The sequence below is a fragment of the Rhyacophila brunnea genome, unplaced genomic scaffold (assembly GCF_057557595.1).
Source record: "Rhyacophila brunnea isolate RB1 unplaced genomic scaffold, BYU_Rbru_1.0 scaffold_11, whole genome shotgun sequence".
In the NCBI taxonomy this organism is placed as follows: Eukaryota; Metazoa; Arthropoda; class Insecta; order Trichoptera; family Rhyacophilidae; genus Rhyacophila; species Rhyacophila brunnea.
In genome coordinates, this window is record NW_028232763.1 from 30,416,234 (window position 1) to 30,441,470 (window position 25,237).

At 29.8% G+C, this 25,237-nt stretch overlaps 1 protein-coding gene across 5 annotated transcripts in view; it reads right to left on the reverse strand.

The window, feature by feature from the left end:
- dac (dachshund family transcription factor) overlaps nt 1-25,237 on the reverse strand; it is a 497,825-nt gene that overhangs the window by 281,718 nt on the left and 190,870 nt on the right. For 4 of the 5 annotated variants that reach the window (XM_085957392.1, XM_085957385.1, XM_085957377.1 and 1 more), the window contains one exon: nt 19,641-19,780. In XM_085957392.1, the coding sequence (XP_085813518.1) occupies nt 19,641-19,780 (140 nt within the window). The remainder of the gene's footprint in view (nt 1-19,640; nt 19,781-25,237) is intronic. The other variant, XM_085957400.1, reaches the window with a different exon arrangement.

The following is a 25,237-nucleotide window of genomic DNA, read 5'->3' on the forward strand; positions in this document are numbered from 1 at the left end:
ATGTCTAGTAGCCAATTTTATAATACTTATTATTATACTTATAATTTTTAATACGACAAAAATAAAATCTAGAGAAATTCTCACACCGCCTAGGAATCAAGTGGTTAATTACGTAATGCCTATTGTTAATACCCAAGGTGGTCGCCAATATTAACGAGATTTATAAATGGTAACAAAATTGCAATGGTTTTTAACCCAATGATTTTTTTTCTATTAGATAAGTATGTTTCTGAGGTGTTACAAAATAAATTCTTACCTACGTTACTTGCAAAAAATGACTTTTAAAAGTGAGTAAGCTATAAATATCATAGTGCATAAGTATATAGGTTCTTGTCAGTTATAAATACTTACAAAATATATGATATTACAACTAAACTGGTGAGCACTAATAAATGTTAAAGAATAATGATATCTTAGAATTAAAAAATAGATAGTATTAGTTAGTTTTTAAAATTTGATTTAATTCTGAATAAAAATCTTTTTTGAAATGATCTAATTTAAAATTATTTTCTTGAAGGTTAATTTTCGAGAAGTCTTCAAACTCTAATGCAATTAGCTGATTTGTTACGATACTTTGCCAGTAGATATCACGATATGCAATACAAAAACATGATACATTGATGCACTGATTATTACAACCTTTGAACGCATAAAATAATAATAAATGCAGTGCATATTATGTACTTAGATAAATTGTAAAAACAATTATTACCTACTTTACATTACATATCCATACATATTATGTTAGTCTGTTACTGATAACATAAAAATTAAGTACCTAAGTCTTCGCTACTGATAATGACGTGTACATATTTAAAAAAATATAAAAGCTTCTTTAAAAATAATAGAATACTTGTTATTAATCAAAAACTTTTTCATGTTTATTTAATTACACTTTCTACTCATCCCCACTACATCATTAAAATAATTACGATAATAAAGAATTAAAATCATTAATTTAAAAAAGTCGCTTCTTACGAAATAGTTTAATTAAAAATAATTACACGGTCATATTTTTTTAAATTTCAATTCAATTTAATATCCCAAAACCTGTTGAATCACAAGGTTCTATTCCAGAAATTGACCGCAACATCGTGTGGGCCATCAAAGAGATAATATAAGAATCTATACACCTTACATTACAAAAAAAAACGATCCTGTCATTCTTTTCACGTCACGTTCCAACTATCAATTTTGAATTAGCCAAATTGCTATGATTTCGATCATCTCTCAAACGGTCCGAGCATTATATTTTTGTGCCCCAAAGGAATGCTGTTGTACCATAAGTATAAAACGGTAGGTTTAATAAATTTATCTGTAGATAAGAACTTTTTTGTCTAAGAATATGAAAAAATATGGATATATCATTTTTTCTAGTGTTTTTTCGCAGTAGCGTATTTAGTGGCGTTGAGACTCGACCGATTTTGAGTCCTCTACGATATAATTTTCATCTTTCAACATCTACGAAACTACTATTAAAGATGTAGAAGATATATATCATATTTGTAATGTTTATCTTAATTTGCTGTCCTTTAGCTACGCAAGATCTGTCAACACTAATGGGACGTCACTGATTTTAACATTGTTGAATGATAGTTTGTGATAGTGTTTGGAGGCTCACTTTTAAATTTTCTGACAAATCGATTGCGTCATTTGCGTCAAAGAAAATTGACGCAGAAAGTCTGATTTAATCGGAACCTTAAAATAGGCTAATGTATAGTTTAATGTTATATATATTAAAATTAGTTGTAAATTCTTAATTACTTTAATATATGAATGACATTTCATATATTAAAGTAATTATTAATAATAATAATTATAATAATATAAATAGATATATTATACCATTATCTTAGTATGTATTAATTTTAAATCGTGCTATTTTTTATTTATCATATGCTGCATGGGACAGTTTGGTGGATAAGTCACGAAATGTGGTGCCTTCCTTCGATTGGTCTATCATTGATTTTCCTTAGATAATGAGTTATGAAATACTGTATTTGTTTTCTCTCATGTGACCAAGATATTATAGTATTCTGGCTTTGATACCACGCTGAACTTCTTGATCGTTTACAATTCGTATGATGACGTGAAAATTTTGCTGAAGAATTTATTACAAATATTGTTTAAGCATGTTAAAATAAAATATATGACCTGGAAGGATTCTGATTGACTTAAATGTAGGTTCTCATAAGTACTCATAAGTACCTAAGATAATTATTTTAGTTATATATTTGTTATTTATCAATATTTTTTCTAATTCAATCGACTTAATTGAAATACGAGTAGTATTAATTACGCTCTGCAAAATGTTTTTCGACTAAATTTCTATTCGATCTCATTGCATTTCTATCATATATTGTAATTAGTATGATTTGAAACAATTTACTGAACACATTCAAGGGATTAGTGTTCGATAGTGGAGAACCATTTCGATTAAAATCTACTAATAGAGAAGGCAAAGAACTGCCGTGAACTGTAAACTCGGTCGCACATTGAAAATCATGGTCAAAATCTTGGGATATAGCCATAAATGAAAATCGGTTGAAATGTTTTTTTTTTTTAGAATTATTACTAACCATGTCCTTGTTTTTTCATACAAGGTGGTTGTTAGTAATTTTGAACAATCACAATCACCCAGGCTTTGAGAAAAACACATAAATGTTTTTGTCATGACCGGGAATCGAACCCTCGGGAACTCTCGGGTGGAAGGCCAGCGCCTTACCCACTGCACCACGAGAGCCGCCTTGGTTGAAATGTTGCGATAATTATCTTCCATCTGCAGAAGTTAAGGCATTCCGGGACAGGAATGTTACGCAGCTATCCAAAACAAATGAAAAAAATAGTTTCTGCCGATGTGCCGATGCATGTCGAGTGAAATTTGTTGCTTGGGACACCAGCTTTTATTTTTTCAAACAAAAATGTCGCATTCGAGCAATGTGCGGAGTTACATTAAGTTAAATGTTTTTTGTGAATAACAGCATCGAAATATTCGACGTCTTGTAGTCGAGACAACTTAAGATGTGCGATCCGGATAAAGCCGAGGATTAAGGAAACGACGATGATGGTAATGTAATTTTAATTAGGTATACGTAAGTATTGAGAGTAAGTAATTATATATTTTGATGTCCACATCATAAATGAAACTATGATGAAAAAAGAACCTAAATGAAATGACCATTAGAATTTCTCTTTGTAAAAGGTGGTTTAAAATGAAAATATTTACAGTATGTCGTGTTTACGTTCACAGTGGCTGTTCACAAGTGTGCGTACACTGCACAGGTATTTGTTCGATATGCAAATTGTGTTTAATTAATTTTATTGTACCGGTTATTGTGTTTGTGAGTGTGTGTGTGAGATAGGGCTATGGAATAATTATTATTTTCTTTTTTTGCATAAATAAAACATGTTAAATATCCATACTCAATTCAAGTTTCGCTTGACGGGGTTTTTTAATTGCTACAAATTAATATGATTACACCTGTTAGGATAATTCGAAGCTAAAGTAGATATTCATAATCAGGTATTAGTCATTTAAATTTATTATTAAAATACCGCCGAATTTTATAATCCGGGTAAAAGTAATAATTAAAAATTTGGAATTTAATCAACTTTAAAAATAGCTCTACAAGTCTATGGAATACAAATATACAATAATTAATTTCAATACGCTACAATACAGGAAAGTTCTTCTAGTAGACGAGTCGTAGACTTCTTGACTTTAAAGCTGTGGGTCGCGGGTTTGAATCCCTTATCTAATACCACTCATTAAGATTCACACCTGACTGTTGATCAAATAATGGTATTGTCATACAGAAAAATAATTCGTTATTTATAATATTATACTTTAAATAGAATCCTTATTCGTATTATTCAAATTACAGAATACAAATTTATTTACATTAAAAAATATGCCAATGGTTTGCAAATCTTATTAACTAACCGTGACCTACCTGTATAACAAAATACATTACCGTCTCACCTACTCGTAGTTTGGTATAGAGGAGAGAATTTTTGTGAATTCATAAATAGTACATATTAACTAGTGTACGTGTTTAAATAATTGAATTGCTATTCATTCATTGATCACAATGCCAAAATAATTGATTACGAAATCACTGAAAACAAATTATAGAAACTTACGTTCCGGAATATTATTATTCGGAATATTACTTACATATCAATTTATTTATTACTACATAATTATATATCAATACTAGTGAATATCATTTTCATCTAATTTTATGCAAGTTAATCAAGCAAAGAAGCTTATCAGTACCTATAGCAAAGAGTGGAAAGTTATAAAACGTATACTCTGGTCATTTTATGTAATTGTCTCTATAATCCTATGTGAATCTGGGCTGCCTCGCAAAGAGGTTTGTAACAGAATTTTGTTTTACCGAAACACACATTGAAAAAAAAACATGAGAATTTTCCAGACCAGGGATTTGAATCCGAGATCCACGACTTTATAAACAGATACATGAAATTTACCATTTAATTTGTAATTATAAAAATTGTTATAGCGATACTTTATTTCGTCTTAATTATCTTTCATACGTACAAGATTATTTTCCACTATATAGGCAGGCGATAAAATCTAACTTAATCAAATATTTCACTTCAATGATTCACGTTTGTTGACTAAGCTATAATTATCAACACCGTTAGATTAATGTTTAATAGGTAGTATCTTCCATAACTTTCTTCTTCTTTATAATAATGTTTCATGTCATGTTGTGAACGTCTTAAACTTATAAGTTGTAATGTCCACAATATGTTATAAAAATTAATTGAATTGTTCTATATACAGTCAATACTTTTTAATAGAGCCTAAAAGACGATAGAATTTTGGAAAACTGTACATGACAGCTCGTGAAGAATTTACTCAATTATCAATATACGCATTTATATTGAAAACATTTTAAAAATATATTATTTAGGTCTTTTTCCTATCACAGACAAAGTTATGATCAAATAATTACCACTAAAAGTTTAATTCGAGCATTTAATTGTGTAAATAAATATTCGTACAAATTACCGCTCAGCGAAAGGCTTTCCAATTAGAATTACAATCATTCTCATTTTACTATTCTGCCATATGTATTACTTAAAAATGTTTTCGATCATAATATTCTCGTACAATGTTCATCTAGTCACTCAATATGACGTGAATATGCACCTCGTTAAGATTAACTCTGGATTTCAAACAATATACTTAATAACTTATTTCGAGTTGAATGCCACTGTAAACCGGTTCGAAGCTCACGGGAGGTTCCCCATTCACAGCTTGTTGTGTTTCAATAGTGCAATTAATTTTTATATCATTCGCTTCCTTTTTGCATGTTTAATTGTCGGATTGCAAATTATACATGCCGCCGGAGAAATGTTCATATGCAACAAATGCGAGGTCGGTATAATTCGACTTGCCGGTAATCCGTTGTGGTATGTTTCTGCATATTATTCTGACCTTTTCCGGTGAGAAAGTTTTCATATTGCATTCATCATCTTAGTGGTTATATTCATCCACCAAATTTAGTCTCTAATTTGTAATCACCGATTAATCAATTATACATGTAGGCAGTGGTGTATCCAGGAGTGGGCGAGATGTACAGCCACCCCGGGCGCATCTCGAATTGTGTTGAACAATCCAAAAATAAAAATTAATATTTTTTATACCTATGGCGAGAACAATAATTAGTGACAATTATTGAGTAATCAAAATCACTGAATAATGAAACGTTTTTCAGAAAAATATTAATAAACAAAGTAAGTTACTAATTGCAAAATTTTGAACTTATCGATGAAAAAGTGACGGTAATAACAAAATTGCAATTAAAGATATTAGCAGTGCTTCTCAAACTGGGGTGTGCTCAATTAATATTTTCGTTATTTTTTTTTCAAAATCCGCAGAAAATTATATAACACAACACCAAATAATAAATTATAAATCAGATTTTTATCTCAATATTAGTCTCGTTTTGTATTTTAATCCATTTTTATAATTAAAATTTTCTATTAATAGTAGCTTTTGAACTTAATATTTATATATATATATTATAAAACCGGGCGGTAAAGCACCTTAGTATTCCCCTCCATATAGATATTTCATGTACTATGTATGTTTCTCATTCTTCAAGAGTAAGCGAGACGCGATGTTGTCATATTGTAGTACTATTTGACAGGTTGTGAAAATCGGTTGACGTCAAAATGAGTCTGCGCGGTGTAGTTAATTTTTTTACCAGCAAGTAGGCGCAGATATCGAACAATCCCAACCGTCGCGTGAAAATTCAGAAGCTTCCGAACTTTTTTGCTTCATGCATGCAATCTTGCAACTTGCATGATAATATATTTTTACATGTGTATTTTCTTGTTATGGCCGCGATAATACATACTGTCCGCAGTAAATCTATGCACGTGTAAACAAGGTATTATTACGTAAAATATTATTGTTTGCCGTATTTTAGAGTTTAGTTCATTAGATTAAATATTTAAATTTAAGAACGCTAGATTATAATAAGTTGAAGGTAAACCAGACTACTACGAGTAGCTTCAAAAATACAGAAGGAAATGGCAAGTGTGCTCATTGCGTCGGTTTGGTGTGCCAGTGCTTATCGGGTTGACCTCGTAAAATCCATTATTCCCCAATTTGCCAAAGAATTTTAGTGTTATATTTTCTTGGATTATTTTGCCAGAATTGAAATAATATGACAAAAACGGCCTTTGCTTGCCGTTTATATACCATTTTAGAAATAATTCTATCGTAGAATCGTCAATTTTTATGAGTTTTAGTAAGTATAATTAAATCTTTCCCTACCCGTTACCGAAATCACTTACACCACTGCTACCGGTGTGGCGTTGCATTTCGCTTTTGACGTTTTCGCGTAATTAGGATAAGTAAACATGTGCATAACACGTTAGTTAAGAAGATGCAACACAACACAACATACGAATTGCAACGTCGGATTATTATACTCATGTACTCAATCAGTCGCACTCCTCTTGTCGTTAAGTACAATGTGATTAACCTAGGCTCGTTGGCAACCTGCAGAATGTAGATTTTAAAAACGCGACAGGTAAGAAATAACTATAATATTTATAACACTCCGTGTTTAATATTTATACTAACAATAAAATTAAAGTATTTGTATATCGCACACTGAGATCAAAAAATGACTTATGAATGCAGTTTGATAGAAAAAAATCTATTTTTAATACTATATGGCATTAACTGCTACTTGGAAGCAGTGACCTCCTACACAATTGTATTCATGGTAATTTAAAATTTAAATTTAGAGTTATATAGAAGCATAATCTTACATGAAGCCCTTTTGCCTAAATAATATTTCATCTTTGGTACAATATTTATTGTGCTAGACTGCCGTATTTTTCAGCAGTCTACTGCAATTAATTAAATTGTAGTTAATTATTAAACATTCAAACTCAATTTACTCAAGATCATGTTATTTGCAGTTACGACCCTATAGATCTCAGTGTGCGATATGATTTCAAAATATTCTGTGATACCTAAATATAAAATACCTACAGTTTTTTTTTAATATTTGCTTTTTTCTATTTCTTTATGATTCAAAAATTACTAAAAATTACAATTAAATTGATAAAACCTCAGAGTAATAATATAAAGAGAGTTTTATTATTATTAACTTAACTATTAAACTTTATACCATCATGTTGCTTCTCAGTATAACTACCAAATTTAAACACAATATAGTTAAACATATTTTATACTAAATTAACTAAAAATAATGACCACTAACTTTATATTTATCATAAAAACAATAAATTTCAGCAACACGTGTTCGCAGTTTTTAAATTTACGTAATCATTCAAATCAATATTTACCGACGACGTTTCCAAAAAATATTTAATTCAGCCGTAGAAATTCTATCTTACTCTGACGCATCTAATCATAAGCGTGCCAAATGCTTTCTCATTCGCACTTATGGTTAATTTTTTCAGGCCTTAGATAAAACTAACTCAAATAGTTTATTAAAAATATGAATATTAATAAGACCTCAAAAATATATATTATATGGCTCAATTTCATCACCGTTAAAATTGCATTAAATTCGTGTAGTACATAATTATACTATCCACATGTACAGGAAATAAAGCCACGTAATATGACATGACGTATAATTGCATTCGCAGGTACAAATGAAGAATGTTAAATTATTTTAATGTATAATTATTAGTATAAATGATACTCAATGACTTTACATGCAAACAGTAAATTGTACATATTTGATAATAATTTCACCTCAGTGCCAAAAAGTCAATAGCAAAGCACTGCATATTAACAATCATAATATAATTGAGAATATTTATTAACCACTTCAATGAGATAATTAGCGGTGGGAAAAAAACTATGTTATTGATTATTAGGCAGTGATATATGCATAATTAAATTGAATCTCTCGATTATCCGGGTTTTTAAGACGCGATTAAAAAATTAAAAAATACTACAATGGCGTCATAGATAATATTTTATGGGTGAAATAATGGCATTGCAGAAAATATAACTGCATGATTGTAAAATATTAAGTGTACCTATGTATATGAATATTAATCTGTTATAGGAGTCCGATAGCAGTATTATTTTTCTAGTGGTAACTTTTGGTTTGAGACTTGGGTGTTTATTTAACTATAATTTTTAATATAATAAATGACATTAATATGTAATCAAAAAATAAGTAAGTCAATAAATACTAAGTAGATTATTTAATGCAATTTTTTAATCAAATGATCTCAGAAGGCTGTTTTGATACAGCCTATCAACGGGCACTTTTCGGCACTGCTATAATTATATTTGCATTATATTTTTTGTTTTGTTTAATTAATTCAGTACATTTTTATTAAGCACGCCTTACTTCTATTATGATATCTTATACCTATCTTCATTAACATATTGGGTTTAACTTAACGAAAGTATGTATTGTCAAAGAAATAAAAAATCATAATAACATTGTGAAACAACAGCGAACTATGATAATCAAAAGTAAAGTTATATTTACACTCGTTCAAAATAGACCAATAACTTATTTAATTTATGCACAAGCATCCACAATACTCAGAATTGTACCTTTCTAATAACTTTGTAATGAAACTCAAACAAATACAATAGGTAGGTAACTTAAATATTTATATCGAATTTTGAATGAATATAATTATTATTATACTGTATGTTCCTAGGTATTATCTCCGTCAGACTAAGAAGATCAGTGACGTCCCTAACCAAAGCGACAGACTTTGAAGAGCATCCCATTTTATTTTTATCTGAAATTGAATGCAAAATTGTTACTTAAGTGCACACCTATATATTTTATAATCGTAAATAGACAAATGCAACAGAAATCTTGAAAAAAATACTTACATAATAATATACTGAGGATTAGAGCATTTTTACGAAATCTACTTCAAACAGTATTTCTAAGTATTTTTATGTACATTGAGGTCTGCAGCGCTGACAAAATTGGAGCCCCTCCTTGTGCGTGTCTTATCTAAAGTGTTCTTACTTTCTAACGAAGCTGCCGCATCGTCCGATTCATATAAAACTGCAAATGCTTTCAAACGTCACTGATGGAGAAAATAGAAAAAGCTAACAGCCCATGTTGATTAAATCAGATTTTTTTCACACAGTTTGTTACAACAGTTACTACGACTCCGCCTATGAATGTTTGATACCAAACCGATCCGATTGCATTCATAATATTTTAGCCATATACTGGTAGTAGCACTATCCTCCCGAATAGCTAACGTTACGCGGTATAGATTGAGCGATCGCCGATCTAAACGCTTTCTGCTTGCAATGCTGTTTCATTTGATTTATTGGAGTTGAGTAGGTATATTATTTTATAATAAACAATTTTATAAACTTTAAAAAAAAAATATATGGTATCCCACAGCCTGTGGATAAATTCATCAAATAAAAATACGTAAGACTTTAATAGTTTCTGTTAGTTTTATTATTACCTCTAAAAAAATAAAGGTGTGATAAATATTTAGAGTAACTCACTACATTATTAACATTTACATAAACATTTCATGTTAATTTTTAATTTTTCAGACAATGAATGTAAACATTCCACTCTAAATGTATCCCAAACACGAGAGTGTTAAAACAGGTACACACTCATAATATGTATGGATCTTTGACGTAAAGTTTACTTTACAGCAAATTGTATTTTCTCCCATCAACAATGGGAGTATTCACAGTGGCGTGTAGGGTCAAATATTACATTATTTTATAAGTCATTTTCTAACAAAATAAAAAAAATACGCGGGTGTAATATTATTAGTAGTAGGCATACACGAAAAATATTGTGTTCTATCATAGTTCACATCAAGACCAAAATAAGAATGCATGTACACATTTACATTCGGTACATTAAGTATTATGAAAGAGTGACGTTACTTTATTTCACAATTACTCTTTGAAAATATTGGATAGTTTTTTTGTACATATTTATTGTAATTCTAGTAAAACCCCTTAATTTATAGACAAGAGCCGTACGTGAGAGGGTCAATGTGCATAAGTGCACATTTTTGGTACGTTTAAATTAATGAAAATGTTACTCCTTTAATTGCTGATGAAAATAAGATAAAATTCTAATTTATCCAATTATGGTTTAGGGATCATTTAAAATTTAAATAATCTCGATGTACCCAGTGCTCATAACCTACGAATTGAAAATCATTGATATAATAATATATATATATATAATATATAAATCTTATTAGTCAAATTTTATTACAAAAAAAAAACTGACAAACGTCAGTTATTTTCTTCTCACTGCCTAACTTGATAATAGGCATTCGATAATGAGGATTCAATAATAAAAATCATCTGTAATAACCAATTCCATTGAGTAGTCAAACATACGTACACAGTACAATATTAATTTACCTGAAGTATGTAAGAATTTAAAATTAAACTCTTTCAAAAGGATACGCACTGTGATTTCTTACTTACTATAAACCATTAAGAGTTTTTTTTTTAAATTGGTTATTTAAATCGTATCATTCATTGAATAAATTTTATATCTAAACAGTTTTATAATTTGTCATTTTTATAGAAAAATGAAATATTTTGAATATTAATAATTGTATTATTTTTGTAGATAAGTAATTTTATTTGATTATAATATTACTACGTGCGCGACTGATTCTTAACAAGCGTCCAGCGGCAGGTACGAGAGGTGGGCCAGTATAGAATAACACAAAGTATTATTTGTTTTGGTCTGTTAGTGTTCGGAGTCCCCGCAGGAAAGCCTGTTATGAGGGGGAGCCCCCGGGGCGCCTGGTCACCTCTGACCCATATTAACTCTCGCCCGGGACTTCGGGAATCAGTTCTCAGGAATATTATTGATATATTCATATCAGCAGTGGTGTGGCTTATTGTATGCAATCGATAAGACGAAATATTTTAATTAATAAATATCTACAATTAAGGCAACATTCTGTACGTATATAAACCTAACAATAATAATCCCAAAGTGAAAATAATTTTTAACATATTATACTATACCTAGGTAACTATTATTATGATCTTCCCACCAATACAAGTCTTCAATATTATACTCCTTTTGTATAATGACGGCTAATGTGTTTCATAGCGCTGTCTATCGTACGGTTAACATATTATATTTGACTAAGCTATAGAGATTGATGTATTTGATTGAAATATTGAATATGCATTATTATTTTAAAATGGGAAGTTATTTCTCCTTCCTAGTTACTTGAATATATTGTATATATTAATATGTAGATGAAACATAGAATGTAGATGTATACATAGTTCCTTTACTTATAATTAGTTGACATAAAATTATGTTCAACTGCAAATGACTACTTGTAAAGTAGTCTGTGATTCTAAAAGATAGATCGAAAAAGTAAATGTTAGGAAGATAAAATAATATGAGACATTTAAATATCATTGAATAAATAGTTACAGCTTATTTACAGCAAACATAATGATAGTCATATTAATTGGTTATCAAAATATTATCATATAAGTAAGATATAAATTTTTCTCTATATATTTAATAAATTAAATATTATTACATACTAGATTAGATACCAATATATATCACGATCGAAGGAACTTTTTATTTATAGTTTATAAATAACCAGGTTGATCTTAGTTGTAATATATTGCCATTTTTTTAATTTATATAATAATAAATTATAATCATAGATTGATACGTCACTGTTTTTATTTCATAAAAAAAATCAGGCGCCATTTCCACACATGTAATAGTAATAAATAATCAATCGTAGAAACTGTGATGGGCATTTGTTTTAAGGCTTAATTATTTATTCTTTATTTAACTGTCAGTCATATTTTAATTGTTCAATCAGTTATATTGATTAGTTGAAATATAATTAGTTTTATAATAAGTACATACTTAAATATTTTTTGTTGCTCTTCGGAAGATACAATTGTAATTATATGGTTATGCCGTTTTTACTAGTATTAAAGTACTTATTAATACTTAAGATCTCATGTACGTACGGTTTTGCATCCAATTGTGTTACACCTTTTCGCTATCTTGTATTTTTACCATAATTAATCAATTTGCCATTTGTCATTTTTGGGACTGTGCATTTTTTACAGGAAATATGCAATCATTATAATAATTTGTAATACAAATGAGATAGTGCATAGCTATTGCATATCCGGTTTTTAACTAAATTGCGGTTATTGATATCTGTACAATACTGTTAAAATTGTATACATTCGTATTTCAGAAGTATTATCTCATTCAAATATGTTTTAATATGTCATAAAACATATTTGAATGAGCAATCTGAAAAACAGACAGCAATGGATATAGACAGGTACAATATAATATATATACTTTAATTGATCAATGTATTGATAATATAATTTAATGAATACAGTATCACGAAAATAAATATTTTACTAGAATTTAGAATTTTACTAGATAATTAAATGTATGGCAGAGTAAACTGGCGGCCTATTCTAACAAAGCACTAATAAAAAAGAGCTAATTGTGATAAATATATTATTTTTATCACTTCACGTATTCTGGCTGTTAATTATGTAAAAAAGTTATCCGTCTGTACTGTCAAAAGGTGATATCTTTTCACAGCCCCTCTCTTGGCCATGCTAACTTTGAAAACGAGACAGAGTACGTCAATTTTACATATTAAGAATTGAGATGCAAGACCGACTGTTTTGCTGCAATCGCAATGGCATGACTAATAAAATTGTAGGTTATGTTATGTTGTGTTGACGTGCCAATACAAAATTCTTGTGTTCGGCTCATTAGCGACTGGATGGCGCTGGTTCGGCTTTATGCGCTTTTGTTCGGCAGCACGAACATATCCGAATTTGACCGAGATGTCTACAAACTTTAATTTTCGCGGTATTACGAATTAATTCCATGTTAATTTGGAACAATGATAATAACGGAAACGTGGTAAAGTGATAAATTTAAGAATAGACCTACTGGTGTACCCATATATGAAACTTTAATACTTTTTTTTCATTTCTTTTGTCAATTCATGGTGGAACTGCATTGTATTGTTGTTTTTATTTAATAAAACGCAATTTTTTTATAGTACTTATTCCACTTTAATTAATATATTAGGACCGGTTTCGTCCGCCTCAGTGGGACATTTTCAACTCAGATGAAAAGAAGCATCTCCTTTTTTCCGAACACAATACGTGAAAGTCTTTGAATTTAAATGAAAAATAATTAATCCATAATCTCTCGCGCCATTTGAAATGTAAACAAAAACAATCACAAAGCAAACATTCGCTAACAAAAGGTAGAGCAGAAACCCACAAATCCGTAAGTACCTCAGCAGGTACCAAATACCAACCCCGTCGACCCGTTCAAAGTGCCTCCGCCAATGTTCACATCGCTTCCTTTATCCTAATCACAACTGTATAATATAAACCTTTAATTACTATCAACACAACGTTTCTTCATTCACACAGTGGAGCTATGGCACCGGAAAGGAAAAGGGTAAACTCTCTTCCCGCTTCCCCCATCCGTTCAAAAAAGGATTACAAGTCACCCCTGCGCCCTGCGGTGGGTGGTGGTGGAGGCTGTTGAAGAATATTGCCAAATTTGTGACGTCATATTTTTACAGAAACATCAGTCACAGATAATTTATTTTCTTGTGTTTATCGATCGTGTAAATTCGAAAACACAGTTAATTATATACTTTTAAAATACACAAATTACATAAGTACCGCTCTACGATCTTAAGAAAAGTCTATACATACTTATTCCTTTTCTATTAATTATCTCACTATATTCATTGTGTCGGTATATTTCATGACATACTGCGAACGTCTTAAACTTGAAATTTGTAATGTTTAATTGTGTAAATAATTACAAAATAAACATCGTCACATTTATGCAATAATAGCTAAATTCAGATTCAACTAAATTAATTTAATATTAAGATATTACAGCCACTTAAAAATTTAACAATTATTATAAGGGTGAGGGAAAGATGTAGAAGAATGAATCCACAAATACCACGTAATTTGTGTCAATATAACAGAAAAGTTTGCAAACCATGAAAATACTAGGAATTGTGGCCACTCTGTAAAGATAGAGAGTATGTTCCTATATTTAAAACGAAGATTGTATCGTTTATCTGAAAAAAATAATCTTTTGGATTTGTAACGTTTAATTGGTGATATTGGTAAAGAACCCATATAAAAATTACTAAATGCCAAGGAAAGATAGATAAAATATATAAAGAATTAAATTTTTATCAAAATAATTTTATTCTGATGTAATTTAACTACTTACCAATTCTTTTCTTAACTGAATAACTACCCAAACCCTAATTTGACTGAATCGTTCATAATTCCTTTAAAAATAACCCTTTTGTGCGATGGTAGTAAAAAACACCCCAATTTACCCACTCCCGAAATGAGCGTTATCTAAGCCCCCTTCCCCTAACCTCTACTGTCATCGTTTCGTCAAAAGGTGGAATTCAAATATTTACAAATCAATTTCGTAGTAGTATTATTATTGCGAGGCGGATAGAAGAAAGTAATTCTTGTCTTCCGTTTTTTGAACCCGAATTCAATTAAATTACTGTTTGTTTATTTAGTAGATATATCTACCGAATATATATGTTAATTTTAATAATACGAGACAAGAAATATAATAATTGTAATGGCATGGTGAGCTTTTTATTGATTAAATCAAACAGTTAACTTTGTCCAAAATCTTTTATAGTTTTTTTTTATTTTAAACACCACCAATATCTTATGTATAAGTAAACACTTTTAAAAATAACTGTCTAGTAACAATGTTACTTTTATTAAAAAATATATTTTAAAATATATAGGTATTCTGTTACACGTATAAACTTAAGAATGTGGCAATAGTTATTGAAATTATAAGTAAATCATTCTGCAGTGTCACCATGGGCGATTGGCAGGTGTGTTGGTATCATCTGATACAATACCTGTTTCAATACTAGCAAGCAACATCGATACAACTGCGAATCGCTTTTATCCTACCTACCCATGGTGCCACTGTGGAATAATGTACATATACCCACAATATTTGAGTCAGTATTTTGATTGTTTAAAACACTTTCTCTTCAAGCTAAAATCATGTATGCAAATCCAACTTTTTTTAGTTGCGTATTAAAATGACATGAACAATTATTGTTATAAACTACACAATTGACTGATAAAATTCATTTTGAATACCCAAAGTGGCCATTAATATAGAGCGGCCGTTTTTGAAGCTGAGAAGGAACACGGGGACTACCCCATGGTATTAGATCCAACGGATTGAGAAAATGGCAAACAACCATTTTTCATAAAAAGTCTGTTAATAAACTGCTCTGTGTGCAGGCCTATAAAATTTCACTTATGAGCAAACAAGCACTGTACCTTTTAACTAAAATTGGCAATATTAAAAGTCTGAAACAATTTATTAACCACTGAGTATTAATTAATTCCATAAATTTTTCACAGTGTCAAAATGTAAATAATATGTGAAGCCGACTGTGGTTCGAATTTGACAAAAAATTAATTTAATATTGTTTTTTTTTCAATATGTTTTTGATCGACAGTGAGGACCCATTATGTTGAATAAAACTATTCCTCGTAAAACTCGCAGCGAGCTAAAAAGTTTATGAACGTAAAATTGCGTAGTTCTGGACGAATGTCTGCTGAAACCCAGTTATCGATGCCTCTTTTTTCAACTGTCTCAATGACCTTGAAGATACGACCGATGTAATGTTGATATTTACCATCATGCAATTTTTTTGTCTACACATATTTTTTTACATGTATTTTTTGTTTCGCTATATTCTAATGGGACTCGTTTAAACGATTATGGTTGGTGTCTTACCTCGCAGTATACAAAGGCGTAGTTCTACGTCAAAGTTATTCTATTGGATCCTCTACTATGCTGAGATGTATATATGTATTTTTCTTCAAAAAATAATAAATTATATTTTATTTTACTTTCCATACTTATATAATTTAGAATGCTCGAATAAATTCTATATTAAAAATAACTTACACGTATAAAATTAATGTATTTTCTTATAAATTTAATATTATATTTAAATGTTAATCATTATTATATATTCTTGCAATAACAATATTATGCTATTGTGTATTATTATTCTACGGGAGTGTGTAAGTACAAACAAAAGTTGAACCGTGCATAATCCTCGCTTATTATAAGGTGCCTCGCACACCTACATTTGAACAAATATTTAATACATTTGATTCCCTTATAATTCGAAGTATCAACCCGCCTGAGAGCCTCGCACCCCCTCCTGCCCCCCATTTAAATTAGAAATAAACAAACCTTCACCGCAGGCTGACGGGACGGGAAATAATCACCGAAACACAGGCGGGCACAATTTCATTCTGAATCTACACAAATGTACTGTGTACCTAAATAATATTATAATATGCACGTAGAGCACGCACTTTGTAAATAATTATCAAAAAAAGAGACTCTTCTTAAATCCACACAAATATTTATTTTAAATCTAGTATTGAGTATCTATAAATATATAATATAAATGTCAAAATAATTTGTTTGATTTTCTTTTCCTAGTTGGCCTCAACTGACATCTAGGACATACAAAATAATTACAAGATAAAAAAGAACTTTTTATATATCACGTTTTTAAATTTTCTGTTAAATCATATAAACTTGTCAATTCTATGTATTAATAAATAGTTTTTTTGTACTTGATAGAAATACTGAATAAATATAGAATACTGAAATGTCATTTTGACAAATCATATTGATTTCCATAGTAACGCATGTATATATTAATAATTTAGTTGATAGGACTGAACACACAAGAAAAAATTTATACTGGACTAACAAGAATATGAGCTAATAAAAACGTGGTAAAATACAAAGTTCGTTGTTCAAATTAACTTTAATGCAAATTCCAATTTCGAATTTTCACGACCGTTCAAGATAAAGTTTGCATAATATTTTGGATTCGATTTTAATTTGATGCTCTTTTGTCTCTGTCTGTTGCTGTCAGGATTATTTTGATTTTGTTAGTTTGTATTTATTTGAATATGCATTATTTTTTCTCCATCACTAATTTATAATTTTCACAATTTTTCATTCATCCCCTTATCAAGTATGTGAAACATAATCAACTCGATAAATGCCTGGAAAATTTAATAACAGGTATAAAACCCTTACAATCCCCATCAATCGAGAGTTTATTATATTCAAATACGGAGTCGTCGCGTACAAACAGGCGGAGACAAGAAGAAAATAACGCGATATAATAACATGGCGTCAGTTGTACAAATGCATGGAAGAGGAAATAGAGTGATTAAATAGAGCTCAGGAGAAGACGAGGAGTAATCAATCATAGTCACGTGGGCGGACGGTGGGGGCGCATCCGCCCTTCTTTGCACCCGCCCGCTTCAAGGGAGCAATTAGAATCATGATCTCGCATAACTATCTGCGACGGAGTATCACTGTAGTCGATATGAAAGACAACGCAATGGCTTGGCTCATTATACTTATTTTAGATATCAAGTTGTATCATGAATAGACTATGAATTTGTTTAAGATGTTAAATTCAATCAAAGAAAATGATACAAACAATAATTGAAGAAAAAATAATTCAGTGTAATATATTTAAAATATCAGTGATGGCGAACCTATAGCACGCGAAATGATTGTCCATGGCACGCAAATGTTTCAAATTAAAGAGAATTTTTATTTATGTAATAAAATAATTTTAAAATTTTAATGGGCAAACGAAAACGACGAAATTTATACATTATTATAGGCAGATACTCTTCATGAATAAGTATTACGTTTAATTTAAATTGCATAGGTCGATCCTTAGGTTATATGCGTCACAGATAATATTATCGCACTGACCTCATCAGGCGACGGGGGAAATCGCGCCGCGAACCTCTAATTTTGACCGATTTATAATCATTTTACAATGTTTGAGACACTGCAGAGAGAGAATGCCTCATCTGATCGGAACAATTTTGGCGTTAATTTGTGAGTAAAGAACCAAATAATTATTGAATAATAATCAAGAACCCAATTGTAATTTTTGAACTTTTTTAATATAATTCTTATTAGAATTTTTCCCTGTGGAAAACTACTCGGCACGTCAAACAATTAAAAAAAATATTAGGGAAAGTTTGGCATGCGTACGTTAAAAAGGTTCGCTAACCCTGATATAGATAAATGGATCACTACACAAATCTCCCGCTATTCGAATTTCGAATTGACCTCATCATAGTATAAAAAAATATTCCAAAAAAATAAATACGCATGCAGCGGTCTTACTCAACAAACATTTTACACGGGTAGATATTTTATAAATATTTTGCAAACATAATTTGAAACCCTCAGTAATTTAGAATACCTATTAAATATAATATAAATATTTTTATCAAATGTGATTTAAAGCCACAACTGTCCCAATCCGGGTGGTATACTTAACAAAGTAAGCTATCGATTTATGCAAGTTCACAAAATTATGCCACTGAGGTATTTTTAAAATTTCACCATTGCAAACTCAAGTCTCATACAATACAAATATGTTTCTAAAAATCTAACGGTGTTTTACCAATATGTTCCAAATTATACATATTCAAAAAGTCATAGAAGTATTTTATGTGAATTTTTTTTTAAATTTAGCTGTCATTCTTATTGTAAAAGTTGCACATTAGCTTGCGATTCGATGGACCTAAACTCAAATCCTAAATTATTTAGAAATATAACATATAGTTTCCACTCTCAAACCCTTAAAAGAGAAAATATTTTTTTATTGTTTTAAAAGAATGTCTAGTGTTCACCAAGTAGATGAATTTATAATATACAGCTTTTCACGACGTGGGTTATTTACTACCAATTAATTAATAAAAAGTTTAATTACATTTCATTCCATGACTTTATTAATGTATTCGCAAAATTTTGATCATTACGTCTAAAAAATATATAGCCATTTTTACAGTACTTAATATAAAAATATGTTGATTCCTTATTTAAGGAGGCGGTATCGTAGTTTTATCACATTGGTGGTTATATCATTTTATATGGTTTACACTGCGTACAATTCGATATATAAAGTGGCGGCTGACTTACCTCCAAGATGTCCATTCTCGTACGGTGAGTACTCTCCATTCTCGAGCCTGTGCTTCTTGAAGGGATGACCAGCGGGAAGGTGGGCGGCTGCCAACGAGAGACCAAGAGATGCGCGCTTCGGAGGGCGACCCGGCCTGGAGCTGCGGAATAGTAGAGAGTTACTGTGGTTAGAGACACACCGGTGTTAGTACTACAAGGAGGGTGACTCTTTTAATGGATGACTTAATTAGGGGTAGGTATGGTATTAAAAACATAATAAAAACACTATTTAATCGAAGTATATGCGGTATAATTGCATTACCTTATTATATACTTTGACTTCAGATTTGTTGGTTAGAATAAAATTAATGATGAGCATTGTTGAGTTGTATTGATTTAAATGAAGTCTATGTGCGGTAAGTAAGTATAATAATTCATACATTATTAGAAAAAACCTTATGAAAAATTATGGTGCCGGATAGGACCATCGAAATCTGGCTAATATACTTTACTTTTGGATGGAGTATGATATCATTATATCCGTATCAATAATTAATCTCTAAAAAGTTGATAAACATAATATAACGCATGCAATGATCACAGAATATGTCGCATTCATTTGATTTGAAAATCAGCGAATATTGAGTATCGAGACGTAAAAATAGGTAATTTAGGTATTTCAAATTTGGAATATCTGGCATGATAATAATTGATAAATAATATATCAGGATATAATCTTTACGATGTACAAATATTATATATATTATTTATAGTAGCCGATTAGACGTCTTAATTAATATAGAAATACTATAGTATGCATTTTACATTGATTCAATTGTATTATACCCGTTAGTAAGAATTATCATTCGTTATACAGGGTTATTTACAAACGAAAATAATATACAATATATGGAATACGTTCGAAAAGCTTTTATCAAAGATATAGGATAGATAACTACTTATGACATTTCAACTACGTTTCAATTTTCATTACTAAGATGTGATTTTACTGTGACTGGGTCTATTCTTGTGAACTCATTAAAATAAAACCTGAATGTTTTTTTTTTTCAAATCTAATGACAATGGTGCCACTATGACAACATAAACTACAAACAATTCACACCCCAAAGAGTAATGCGTCTTTTCTTTGTATATTATGAAGGAAAACGATTTAAGTTGACCTCAATGTTGTCACATTACGTGAGAGAGTACACTCTCCCCGATTTCTTGCGTGATTTATATCTCAGGAAGACAAGTTATACTCCTATTCACTATAAAAGAGCTATCGTCTAACTAACTACTACACTACAGTGGTGAACACGTGGAAACAATTATTAATATAACGTTGAAATTTTGCGTTCACTTATTTATTTACAAGAATTTATTAGGTCATAAATAAATTTAATAAGTGATAGGAACCATAAAATAATCTATCGTGTATACATTTAAATAAGCAGTAATATCTGTTTAAGTGCATTAAAATCTCACGATTATTCAAGCCTAATTGACGACTTTAAAATCTAAAATATGACGATGATGACGTTAAAAGCAAGCTGTCATAAAAATATTAATTTATAAAAAAATACTTAAAATTTTACATTAATATTATAAAACATTAAACAACCACTAAAATGGGTGCATAAATATTAAGTAGGTACCTAGGCATCCTAGGCACTTATATTTTCAATCTATGTTTTTTGATTGTTTTAACGTTTAAATAGTTGAAATTTATCTTATATAATATTATGTATATTTTAAAGAAGCAGTGACTATTATTAATACAATTTCATAGTTCAATTAGTAAAACATAGCTCAACTTCCGTGAAAACAATTTGATATATACATGGTATCACAGGGTCACCCCGAGAGGAAACTCTAATGTAATGAGACAATATATATCATCTTTAGACTGCACGCAAACTAATATGATATATTATGTTATTCAATTATAGATAATTCGATTGCAGCTATAAGTATTATTTTATATTACATATTTCTAAATGTTGTCGATATCTTTTAAAAATACGTATGTAAAAACAAATCCCATTGACTGGCAGACAAGAGACTATATTATTATAGTCAGTTCGTGACATGTGCTAATTATTGATCATACTCCGAGTGCAGTAAGCTGTGACTATAAAATGGTTGTTATTTTTATATTACACAATACAAAATATACAATCAAAAATCTTCATTTACTGCAAACAGGTTGTTTAATTGCATTCTAAAATAATCAATACCCAACACTACCATATTAGGAATTGCTGGCACATGTCGATTTTACTGGTGTGTTTTTCATATACGATTCTCGAAATTGGCTTTAATTTTATGGTAAACTGTTTTGAACCATTTCTGTATGGAAGCAATCTACCTGTTTATTTAACTTAATCTGATTACTATAATTTATGTTTACCTATATCTTCTTATTATATTTAAATAAAAAACATTAAGTATATTAAAAAAACTTAACCTTCTGGAAATGGTTATATTATATCGTCACCTCAATACTACAAATAGATAACTCTGATTTGGTCATTGTTGGGAAAATTAAATTTAAACTTTACTTGATTAACATAAATCTAGGCTATATTGAGTATTTAAAATAAAGAAGGAAAATTGTGCTTTTCTAATGGGAACAAACAAAATATTGTTCAATTGTATGAAAAATATTGTAGACAGATGTATTATTTTATTTATTTAATGAATTAATGGTTTTAAAGTTATCTAATATTTTCTAACAAAAAATTAATATAGTTCCCATTATCTTCAGACTTACCTAGTTTTATATTTTTGTGGAGAAGGAAATGTGGAATCATATTCAATAGCTATCTCTACAATAGTGAAAATCAAGTTATCTAGTTGTAGTATTGAGGTGACGATATTATATCAATGCAATGAATACAGAAAGAAATTTATCTGTTCAGTAGGTAAATAAATAAATTTATTAGGCACTTATTAAAAAGTATATTTATCTAACATTGATATAATCATACTTTCCATGTATTTGACTGCATTAATCTGATTGTAATTATTAATAACTTAAAGAAAATTCTGCACGCGTCAAACACGCAAGTCATTACCAAAACAATCAAACCATTCAACACACACTTTTTTCAATAAACAACAAGACTTTTTTTCATTAAAGTCTCACGAACTAACGGACAATGGACACGATATTATTTTTTTCTTTATATAAAACGTGTGCAAAGAAGATTTAGTGAGGTGGCATACATCAGTTAAGTTGGCGCACGCGACTTGAGAATGAATGGCCCGTGGTTTGGTTGAAACCTATAGACACAATACCCATATGGTGACGGAAACCCAGCCATTATTTGTTCCTAGAAAACTGAGCTAAAAACAGTTCTTTTATATAACAAAATATTTTTGGAAGCCTTATTTTTTGGAATTAAATCAACCGGAATACAAGAAATCATTGTTGTCCTTCGAAAAAGTATCAATACATCTTGTTTTGCGAGTGAAGATTATTTTTTTCAGTGCGTGAAAGAAAAAGAAAAATATATTTTTAAATCACAGTAATTCAGGAGAGCTTAATGAAGCTTTCTTTGTGAAATTTACTAATTCTGAATTCAAAAACGTTGATTTTACTCGTTCGAAATATCATGTACGCATCATAAATCATTATTGTTAATTTGGTTGGTATATTATTCAACTTGAATCTCAATTTATAATACTTATCTTTGTCTCTTTTCCTTTATCCATATTATGAATATGAATCATTTCCATTATCAGATTTTATAACTTTACATCCCTTCTTAAAGCACAAACAGAACTATTAATAATAATAACAATAATATTTTTAATCTATTCTATTAAATGTAATTTATACAAACTTGCATCCATTTTTATTTGAAAGTAAATTATATTTTAATTTAGGTACCTACTAATATCCGATAAGTATTGAGTTATTTAAAGTGTTTTATAAATTTTATAAAACCCATTAAATAAGTGTTTCTAATATCCAAGTAAAATAAAAATGTTCAAACAACAATTAAAATTGTAACGTTTAAAATATTATCGTCAGAGTAATTATGTAGACAGGTACAGTTTTTTTTAAGAAAAAAGTCCATAATTATATCACACCTTCAAATAGGTTGCGTGTAATTGTGCCAAAAACGCAGCGATGTCACTACTATAATTATTTCGACGCTTCATACCAACGCCTCTCTTGGCGTCGTTGCGTACTCCACCGGATATGAAATAGTGAGACAAGCAATGAGTTTAATTCAGCCGTAAATTTACGCGACCCTTAGACTAGCGGTTGATCTCCCTTCGTACCGTACAGCCGGGAATAGTAAACTTAAATAGATTAATATTATAAAGATGGTATTATCTCAGTAAAATATTTTTCATATTACTATAGATAAACTAATAAGGAGACACAAAAATAGATTAAAATGTCTATGGACTATCAAAAATTTGTCAATTTAAAAATTATAGTTTTCACAAACAAAACACCACAATGGTATCAATTTAGATCTCTAGAATAATCCAATCGGGTTGTTGTTTTTATTTAATAAAACGCAATTTTTTTGTAGTACTTATTCCACTTTTATATAATAGATTAGGACCGGTTTCGTCCGCCTCAGAGGGACATTTTCAACCAATCCAATCCAATCGGGCCTTATTTATATTAGTGATGTCATAAGACTTGATATCAAAATTATTTTACAAAGTAGTGACCATATTACTTGACGTTTTTCGATTGACACATTTTTTTAATTATTAATGCGAGTTAACTCGTCAAAGCATCTATGTTGCGTCAGGCCATGGACGAGTTAACTCGTGCATTCTTGTAAACGTCATATTTTCTAAATAAACTATTTATGTATATTGTCTAAACAATATTTATCATTTTAGTGTATGTACCATGTTGGTTTGGTAAGTTTTCACAAATATTTATCATTCTGGTACTATTTTATATTTTTAAGGAATAAATTTTATTCCAAAATAGTTGGCCTACGAGTGTCCACCTAGTAAACATTGGCTGGCAATGATGAGGATTTTAATGATTGATTTTAACTGATTTTAATGAACAAAACTCATAAGCACAAAGTCGCAAACACAAATGAATTAAATATCCTGATTCTCTTAACATAAAAAATAAATAAAAATAAATAGTTCATTCCAACAAAAATAATACAATTTTTATGACAAGAAGCGACACGTACTACGAATACTAGTCATATATAGTCAATTTTATTATTGACATTTCCCGTCAAGTATTTTTGTGATATTGTTCCGGTACATTTCGTCAATCACAATGCTCAGGCCGCCATCGTCAGATATCCGATTACGTTTCAACCCCATTTCTTTTTATGGTGTTATGGGAGGAAGATCCATTACTGCGAATGTATGTTTGACTTCGCTCAGTCAATAGGGCGGCGGAATGGTCAGGATGACCAACGCCTTTTCACTCTGCCGTTCCCTGTATATTTCTTGCTATCCTTACGTATTCTTTGTCAAGATTGCAACATTAAGTATGCATTGTAGGAGAAATCTATACAAATGTGAAATAAATCGATTGATAACTTCAACCTGGAGCATATTATAATATGCATAAGTTATGTGAATTAAATTGGTTGTTTTAAATCACTCAA